Genomic DNA, 9,837 nt, shown 5'->3' with positions numbered 1-9,837 from the left:
TGTGAGTGTGTGTGTGTGAGTGTTTGAGTGTGTGTGAGTGAGTGTGGGTGTGTGTGAGTGTGAATGAGTGTGAGTGTGTGTGTGAGTGTGTGTGTGAGTGTGTGTGAGTGTGTGAGTGTGTGTGTGAATGAGTGTGTGTGTGAGTGTTTGGGTGTGTGAGTGTGTGTGAATGAGTGAGTGTGTGTGAGTGTTTGAGTGTGTGAGTGTTTGAGTGTGTGTGTGTGTATGAGTGTGTGTGTGGAGTGTAGATGCAGCAGAGGTCAGAGGCATTGGATCCTCCTAGGCTGGAGTGTGTGTTCTTCCCCGCCCTCTCCAGCCCTCTCGTTTCACTAATGTTCTTTCTCGCCCCCCTCTTCTAGGTCTTTCTAGCTGTCCTGACAGTTGAACATGGTTACATTTCTAATACTTCCTGTATGTCTTGCCCACTCCCCCCAACCCCCAGAGAGAAGTCCCTTCTATAGGATGTTTGTGAAATTACTAAAGAACAATAATGTAAAACACGACAGTGCACATCTTTAATCCCAGTGCTCTGAGTTCAAGGACAGCCTGGTTTCCTAGCCTCAGGACAGCCTAGGTTACTTAGTGAGACCCTGTCCCCAAATACTCCTCCCACTAAGAGGACAGTGAGTCTGCCGAAGACATTGCAAATGTCCGTGGCCGGGTCTTTCCAGGATTTTCCAGCACCGTGCAGCCTGAGCCAGTACCTACACCATAGCATTTTCTCTCCTTTTTCAGTTCAGAGTCATGTGAGGTAGATTGCATGGGTCCATGTTTGTGACCTACTCAGCATTTAATGCATGCTGCAAGTGCTGCTTCTGTAGAAGGAGCTGTGAACGCTTTTGGATTTAGGGCATAGCCAGGAACCTCTGCCTGTGTACTTTTTTTAGGCTTCCTACAGAGGAGAAGTGAGAAAAGAAATAATTCTACTCCAGGGAAATACATAATTGAGAAGCTGTCTGCGTGCATAAGAAAACACACCATGGCCTCTGTAAAGCAGAGAGGCTGCCAGGGCCATTGTTTTCCCTCTTTCCTTGGTGTTTGTGTAAGCCCCAGGGGTTGATGTTGCTCATCCTGGCCCCTGGGCAGCCAAGGCTGTGGACTTGAACCATTTGGCTTAGACAGCTGAGCATGGTGGTGCAGACTTGTGCTCTCAACTCTACAGAACAGAGGCAAGAAGTTCCAGGCCTGCCTGGGCTATGGGAAAACAAAACCAAACAAAACCAAACAACCCAGACTAAACGAAAAGAACCCTCCTGCTCCCACTCTGCTAATAAGAAAGATGATGTGGACTGGACTGGGTGCTGCCTCCACTTTCCTCTTCCTCTTCTGGAATTTTTGTCCTTGCTAGCAACTGAACAGGAATATTGGAAATATTGCGGCTATTTCAGGAAAGCAACCCAGTTCTTCATCTTGAACATGGAAGAAACTGAGCCGAGAAGACATCTTGCCCTGGCCTCTGTGGGCCCAAGTCTGAATCCCTTCAGAAATCAGACAGGTCACACAGGAGATGTGTGTTGGGCATGGAGCCCACGTGGCTCAAGGATGCTGGGAAGAGTTGCTGACACTGTTGGATAAGGGCTAGGGACCACTTTTATCTTCATGGTTGTGCTGGGCAGTGGTATCAGAAAAGGGTAGCGCGCAAACGTGATGGCTGTGGTGGGGAGAATGAAAGCAGCCTCCCATGGGGGACTTGGCTCTAGGGAGTGGATTTAGAGGGAAAAGCACAGTATGATTTACAGGTTTTCTGTTAAGTATAGGTGGATCGCAGATAGTCCAGTACGGGAGAGCTTGTTTTATTTGTCTTCCTCCCCCATTTCTCTAAATCATCGAATCTGCAAAGCATGATGCAAATGTTAATTAACACTCACGGCTCTCCTGGGAAGACAGGCAAGTGGGAACGCCTGCCTCCTCCATTAGTGAAGTCCAGGGAATAGACAGGTGCCAGAGCCTCAGGTAAGCAGAACTTCAGAGGCATTCTTCCAAGTGGCTCCATTGGGAGCCCCGTCCCCCTCCCCCATTCTTAGCAGGTCAGTGAGAAGGCTGAGACCAGGTAGCAATGGGAGATGTGAGAATTGGAAAGGAATTGTGAGTTCCATGGTCGTTGTGATTTTTCAAATGTTATGCTTGCTTTAGGTCATTTCTTTGCCTTTTAAAATACACAAATAAACACATACACTGGGCTTCTTGTCGGAGCAAGGTGTTGCAGAGAGAATCACTTCTCTCAGACAAGCTGGCTACCACCCTTCGGGGCATTGCTAAGTGGGAAATCCCACACTTTATTCCAGCTGAGGCTGTTGTGCGGTTTGCTTCCCTGCAGGTGGTGGCTTCAAGTGTTGGCGTGCTCCTGGAGTCTGAAAATAGATGAGATTTCTGAACTGTTGGATGTGGTGGGTAGCTGAATCGCTTCTGAGTCTGGGGGTGTGGGTTCCTAAGTGGTCTTCCCTGGGGGCCACCAATAGCCCATCTTCAGTTCTGTGCTCAGTGATGCTAATGATGCCAGTTTGCTAGGCACCTGTGTCATTCTTGAAAATACTGTGTTAATGCTGAATCTCCAGTTATCTGACAAAGCCAACAGGCTGGAGTGGTACAGTGTGAAGGGGTCAGAGACGAGGACGGGTCTTCTGTGGCCCGTGTCTGCTGATCCCTCTCAGGCGCTTGCGCTCATCTTGTCGGAAGCTTTGCTCCATCTGATGACAGTGTTTTCCTTTGCCGCAGGCTGCCGAGAACCAGCTGTGGGCCTCTGCTAGAGAGTCCTTCCTCTGAAGACGTCACCAGTGTGTGGAGCCTGCCGCACACCCACCCCCTGCCAAACCACGGCCTTTACCTGTGTCTTCCGGTGTTTCCCGTGCGACCCGTCCTGTGGGAGTGCCTCGTGGGCTGCCCCAGAGTTCGCCCCGCGCTCAGCTGCACCGATGGTGAAGATGACAAGATCCAAGACGTTTCAGGCATACCTGCCCTCCTGCCACCGCACCTACAGCTGCATCCACTGCAGAGCTCACCTGGCCAATCATGACGAACTCATTTCCAAGGTACTGGTGTCACGAAGGCCTTTCTTGCCTCCCAGTAAGGGCGCATTTCCTGTTCCTGCAGTCACAGACTTACAAGCTCTCCTACAGTCTAGGAAGTTTGCACACTGTCTTTAGAAGGAGAGGGCCGACCTGCAGACTGTCCACTGAGAATCAACTCTGAATTGCAGGGACAGAGTAGTGGATCAGTTTGTATTTGTTTTGATTTTTTGAGACAGAGTTTCTCGGTGTTGCTTAGGAACCAGTCCTGGAACTCCCTCTGTAGACCACACTGGCCTCGAACTCACAGAGAACCGTCTGCTTCTGCCTCCTGAGTACTGGGATTAAAGGCGGCATGTGCTACCACCGCCCAGCTCAGAGCAGCTTATGTTAGAAGTTAGATGTCAACCCTGTTAGATAGAGGCTTTGGGGCCTGGCAGCTCACAGTTTTGTGGTTCATTGGGGCCTCTGTATGTTAGGCAAGAACTCTACCACAGAGCCATGCTCTATCCCCACTGTTAGCTCAAGTGGGAGAGCCCCTGGCAAGCCCCAAGGAAAGTGGCGAGGCTGAAGCATTGTGAAAACTTGTCCTTTCGGGAGGAACAAAAGTGGCCTGCTGAAAGGCTGAGCCCCGGGCCTGAAGGAACCTCTATAAAGTGATACAGAGTGACATTTGATCATAGCTAAAGAACGAGTCCCTGTTTTCCCAGAGGTGCCTCGACAGCTGCTTCTGAAGTTGGGGCTGGGGGTTACTAATGAATAAACTCGGGTTCTCAATTGTGTAATACAGGAACTGAATACTTCGGGCAGTGTTCTCAGGGGAGCTATCTCCCTCCCGGCCCTGGGTTCCCAGGGGAGGAGAAACAGGTTTTACTAGGCTCGATGACAAAGAGAAAAAGATCGTGGGAGAATTCCCCCTTTAATAGCATCTTTCCTGAGAAGCTAGCCTCCACACAATTAAGGGACAGACAGATACTTAGGCAAAGACTCTTGCTTTCTTCTCCTTGGGTTTGGTAGTCTCGGCCCAAGAGGAGTGACAGCTCCAGCCCGCAGTTCAGAACATTCCTCTTCCAGCTGGCTGCCTTGACTGGCTCGTGAAGGCTGACCAGATAATCGAGTCTGCAGTCACAGATTCTGAAATGAGGGCCCAGAACAGAATCTGCTGTTGTGGGTCTGTTCCAAGCTGCCCAGTAACCTACAAGCTCAACCTCGATGCGCCAGGGCCCTGGCAGAATGTCTACCTGTTCCACTCTCCCTCACCCCCAAACTTTGTTATTTACACTTCAGCGAGCCTTTAGCTATCTACTGTATCATCTTGGTGCAGCGTTCTTTGGAGTTTTGGGGTAAACCGTTGACTGGAAATTTGGATGTGGGAGGCCATGTCTATGGAAGAGCTAGCCAGTCTCCTGGCATGGAATGTGAGCCAAAAACTCGTATTTGAGTTGGCACTGTATCCCTTCCACAACCTTTTCCTGGAGACATTTCCAAAATAAGTGTTTCTATCTAGGGAGACATCTATGGCACCATTTTAACATAAGGAAGAAGTGTCTGTGGTGTAAGAAGTCAAGGCTCCAGTGCATTTTAGCATCTGTGTACTGACTAAAAAATGCTATTCCACTAATCCTTGTGATTCCTTAAGGTGAGTGGAAGACCACGCCATACCAACAGGGAAGCTGGTTTAGTCTGCAGGTCTGAAAAGATGGATGGAAGTCAGATATTCTGTAGAGATGGCAATGACCTTCAAGGTTATCTCTACTGCATTTGGTCAGGTGGACAGGGCCGTTGGTGGTCTGCCACGTCCTTGTTTTGTTTCAGTTAGCCACGAGACACAAGCGGCCTTCTGTGGATATGAAGGTGGGGGTCTCAAGCATCTGCCGAGAGCAGCCCCCCTTTCTCATGTACCCTTCCATGTCCTTCTGTTGTGTTCTGTCTGACTTAGTACTCAGTAAGTGATCAAATAAACGGGCAGATGGAGCCTTGGGAGATGAGGCAGAAAGAAAAGCTTGGTTGGCCTCGTGTCCTCCTTCCTACCCACTCCCGGGGCAGGAAGGCTCACAAGTCCGGGCCAAAGTCAGCACAGGCCTTGATTTCATTGGCTGCGGCCAGTGCACAGATGGGGTACATCAGGGCTGGATGATTTAAAGAGTTGGGTGGAATGCCTGGCTGGGGAAAGAGTGAGGGAAGGGTGCTGGGGAAGGTACAAAGCTTCCTTTATTCCGCTCTGCCACCCCCAGCATTAAATAATCTATACATTCTTATGCACGTCTGCTTAATGGAAAGATCATTGCCTCGGCCCCCTCCTTGGAAAAATGGGCCTTTTCTTTTCTCGTGCCCCCTCCTCCATTTAAGAAAGTTCAAGGAGAGAATGTCCCTCCTGTTCTCCCTCTTGACTTAATCTCCTGTATGGTTTCAGAGTCTGCCCAGTAGGAGTTGAGAGCTGGGCAGCAGATAGCGGGGGTGGGTGCAGTGGAGCAGCTAAATGAGGCTTTGTACGTGAAATGGGGTCCTGAGTCAGAGAGCTGGACCTTTGTTTGGAGGGGTGCTTTATTGTAGCGCATGAGATGCAAAGGTCTAGAGCACAGAGTGAGCCTAGGAGCAGGGATTTCAGGCTCCCTTCCTATCAGCATTGCTAAACCATCAGGGAAGTACAACATGGTAAAGTTTAAACAGCCAGAGTGTTGATTCTGGTGCTGGAAAGCTGTGCTGGGGTTGCTTCCTTCCCAGCTCTCTTTACAGACCCAGGAGGTAAGCTGCCAGGAGCCAGCTGCCCCAACCTCTGAGTCTTTCCTTTCTTGCTCATAAAATGGGCAAAATGCTATTGGCTGTTAATGGAGTCTGACATCTATGAAGGCTAGTGTAACAATGGACCATCAACAGACACACTGACTTCTCACACTTCTGGAGGCGGGGAAACCCCGGATTTGGAAATTTGGCACACTCAAGGTTGTCTCAAGGTTCACTTTTCAGTTCACAGAAGGCTTCTTGTTACTGTGTGGCCTTCCGTAGTGGGCAGGGCAAAAGATCTTTCTCTGGCTTATTTATGTATTCTTGTATTTTCTGTATGTGTTTTGAGAAAGTATTGCTGAGTTGCCTGGTATGGTCTTTGAATTGCTGGGCTACAGTGGTCTTGCTGCTTTGACCTCCCAGGTATCAGGGTATGTGCTACTGAGCTTGGCTTCTTTTGGCCTCTTTATCCTGACAATCATCTTACTTATGAGGGCTCTGCCCTCGTGGCCTAATAACTTCCTAAAGGCCACATGTCCCAATACATGTATTTCAACACGATGGTGGGGCGGCGCCATTCAGACCCATAGCAGGGGGCAGGTAACCACACTTTGTGTGTGCCTCCATAGCAAGGCTTACCTCATGGGGTCGCCACACAGCTCGGGTGAGGTCAGGGGTGCATAGGTGGTCTGTAAATATGAATGCAATATGAAATGGTTCCATTTCTTCTCTTGGTCTTCCCATGCAAATGTAGAGTAGGGGGAGTACGTTGGAGGGGGGTATTCTGGGTAATAGTCATGTGTTTTCCATTAAGACCTGGTGCCTGGGCATTGTATGTACAGGGGGGACAGTTGGGAGCCTAACGTGTCCATAGGAAGTAACACAGCCTTTGGTCTGTGGGAGGGGAGACCTCCGGGGAATGTGCCGAGGTTCCTACAGCCCTTCTCTTAAGAGGGTGTTGTGGTTTCCATGCTGGGGTGTTTTTGAGTTGACATGAGAAATTGCTCGCAGTGTTGTTTTTTTTTGTTTTTTTTTTTTTTGGTTTTTCGAGACAGGGTTTCTCTGTAGATACGGAGCCTGTCCTGGAACTAGCTCTGTAGACCAGGCTGGCCCTCGAACTCACAAAGATCCGCCTGTCTCTGCCTCCCGAGTGCTGGGATTAAAGGCGTGCGCCACCACCGCCCGGCTGCAGTGTTGTTTCTTAATGTTGGCAGGCGCAGCATAAAAATACACCGGCTTCCACTGGATCAGTGAGTCCGTATGCCTTAACCACCCAAGCAGTCAAGATCTATAGGCCCCTGCCACCAAGTCCAGTTTCACAAAGCTTTTGTGAGGATGCCTTGCCTTGCTGTCTGCCCGCCAGCCCTCAACTGAGTGTTAGGGCGTTTGGAAACTTGTGACTTCATTCCGAGACTTGATCCTTATCGGAAGGGCTTTGTGGGAGGCTGTTGGGTGGGTGTCCGGGCAGGTGGAAGGAAGCAATATTTTGCTCACCACCCAACCTACTTGTTACTGTTTGGTCGGATCTGTGGGTCTGATTGTTTTCTGGAGACAGGTGTTCTAGGACTGCAGACTGTCTGGTCTTGATGAGGAAACCATTCTGGGTGTGGCAGTGACCAGCCTTAGGTCAGGGCATTCTGAACCAGCGATCTCTATCTCAGTCTGGGCCACCTTCTGTGCGAAGGGCCCTGAGCTGACTTGTCTTCTAAATAAGACTGGGAACTCTGGAGGTAGGTTTTGTTCCTTGTGGGGTTCCTCGGGCTGGCTGTGGTGGCATTTGGACTCTCCTCCCGCTAAGAGATTTTCTGTGGCATTGCTTTGAGAAGAGGGGTGGGCGGGTGCCGTGTGCTGATGCTGTATTGATCTAGTGGCCGCTAAAGGGCTAAGCTGCCCTTAGTTTCCCACCTGTGCCTTTGAGCCCTAGTGTTCCACAACTGTGGTTCCCAGCAAGCCTTCTACCTCTCACTCCAGTGCAGTGGCTTAAAGGTTGCGGGCTTGGCGGGGTGCTGCTGTGGTGCAGAGATCTGTCCCACCCTGCTGACCATCCTGTCAGGCAGGACTTTGTTTCTCCTGGTTTCTGCTGCCCACCATTCTGAGCTTTCAGTACCCTAGCTGGGCGTTAGAGGCGAACACCTTTAATCCCAAGCACTTGGAAAGCAGAGGCCAGCCTGGTTTACTGAGCGAGTTCCAGGACAGCCAGGGCTACACAGAAACTGCCTGTCTCAGCAAAAACAACCACATATACTCTTAAGCAGTGGTCCTCAACCTTCCTAATGCTGTGACCCTTTAATGCAGCTCCTCATGTGATGGTGACCTCCAACCATAAAATTATTTTCATTGCTACTTCATAACTAATTTTGCCACTGTTATGAGTTGTAAATATCTGGTATGCAGCATATCTGATATTTGCCCCTCAGGGTCATTTGACCCACAAAGGGGTCACGACCCACAGGTTGAGTACTGATGTTCTAAAGTATTAAGGTCCTGGGCTGAGGATGCATCTAGCATTTAGGAAGCCCTAAATTGGATCCCCAGAACCACAAAAATATGGCAGCCTGTGTGTGTGATTCCGCCACTAGGGGTTGGACACAGAAGGGTTGGGAAGTTCATAAGTCATCTTTGGCAACATAGCAAGTTTGAGGCTAACCTGAGCTACATGAAATCCTATCTCAAAAGAGGAAAAAAAAATCACATGAAGAATATAGGAGAAAACAAAATGTCTTTCCTTTTTTTGGGGCAAATCTACAAGCAAAGTAGATGCGGGGTGTAAGATTGGTCCTCACGCTCCCCCTAAAGCACAGCAACTCCTGAGGAACACGTCCATGTCACAGGGCCGTGGGTTTGGCTAGCTCGCAAAGCACGTGGAACGCTCACTTTGAGTGTGTGTATGTGTGAGTGTGTGTTTGCCTGAACGTATATGTACCTTGTGTGTGGCCGGCACCTGAGGAGGATGCTGGATCCCCTGAGTTACTGGAGTTACAGGCCTAAGCTGTCATGTGGGTGCTGGGAATTGAACTCTGGTCTTTTGCAAGGCTGACCAATGCTCCTAACTACTAAGCCATCACTCTAGCTCCTTTTATTTTTTGTTTTTTTAATCCAATGGATATATGCTCTACTGGATTAAAAAATTGAAATAAAATTAGTATTTCTGTTTTGACAATGGGGAGGAAACAGGATTGAAGCTTGTTCTATATCTATCTCATAGAAGTTTTTTTTTTTACTGGGGCTCCAGTTCTACCCGGTAATTAAAGGACTTTCAGAATCGGGAGGTTGAACTATCATTGTGTGGCCTAGTTTGGAATCTTGTGCCTCTGAGTCTGTTTTTCTTTTTCTTTTTTAAGTTCTGTGTGTGTCTGTGTGTCTGTGTGTCTGTGTGTCTGTGCCTGTGCTTTCGTGTAGGGCCGTAGTCAGTTTCATTGCTGTCCCTGAGCTGCTACCTACCTTTTCTCCCACAGACTTGGCTGCTGGCTGACCCAGGTGACCCGGGAAACCTCCCTGTCTCTGTCTCCCAGTACTGGAATTACAAGTGAATACCACCACACCTCCACCCCCACACCACCACCTCCCTACCTCCACACCCCGCACCCCACACCTCTGCATCCCCACCCCACACCCCCCCACACCCCCACCCCCGCATCTGCATCTGGGAGTCCTGGCGTTTAAAAGAAACTCCGATACTTTGTATCCAATCCATTGTGATTGAATTACATCAGAAGCTGTTGGAATTTACCTTTTACTTGAGAATAATCCACTCAAAACCGAGTTCCTTTTATGAAATGGGATTATTTAATTTTTCACAGAATACCTCAAAACCCAGGACTGAAATAAAACGTAATATGACACAGTAACGAAGGTTTTATTCCTTTAATGAAGTTGACTCTGAAGTTTGTTTTTTTTTAAACTCCGATATTTAAAATGCTATTCTACACTGGCAATTATCTTGACTCTGAAACCTTGGAATGGTCTCTGACCAAACGTTAGATTCCAGTCTGACCCAAGAAACTTTTGTAATCTTGTAATTCATGATCACTAGATTCCTGCTCCTGACCAAGAGCAATCAATCTCTCTCTCTCTCTCTCTCTCTCTCTCTCTCTCTCTCTCTCTCTCT

At 49.0% G+C, this 9,837-nt stretch overlaps 1 protein-coding gene across 2 annotated transcripts in view; it reads left to right on the top strand.

Annotated features, from left to right (window-relative positions):
* Positions 1-9,837, top strand: part of Ypel2 (yippee like 2) — a 53,917-nt gene that overhangs the window by 15,294 nt on the left and 28,786 nt on the right. Inside the window, exon 2 of one of the 2 annotated variants that reach the window (XR_003377130.1) lies at positions 2,716-3,029. Coding sequence is in view for 1 of the 2 variants with exons in the window: in XM_005350471.2 (XP_005350528.1) it covers positions 2,913-3,029 (117 nt within the window). In the remaining variant the exon portion in view is untranslated. Of the gene's footprint in view, positions 1-2,715; positions 3,030-9,837 lie in introns of those variants that run through there. The other variant, XM_005350471.2, reaches the window with a different exon arrangement.

The sequence above is a fragment of the Microtus ochrogaster genome, chromosome 7 (assembly GCF_000317375.1).
Source record: "Microtus ochrogaster isolate Prairie Vole_2 chromosome 7, MicOch1.0, whole genome shotgun sequence".
Taxonomy (NCBI): Eukaryota; Metazoa; Chordata; class Mammalia; order Rodentia; family Cricetidae; genus Microtus; species Microtus ochrogaster.
The sequence above is the reverse complement of the archived record's forward strand: the minus strand, read 5'-3'. Positions and strand labels throughout refer to the sequence as shown.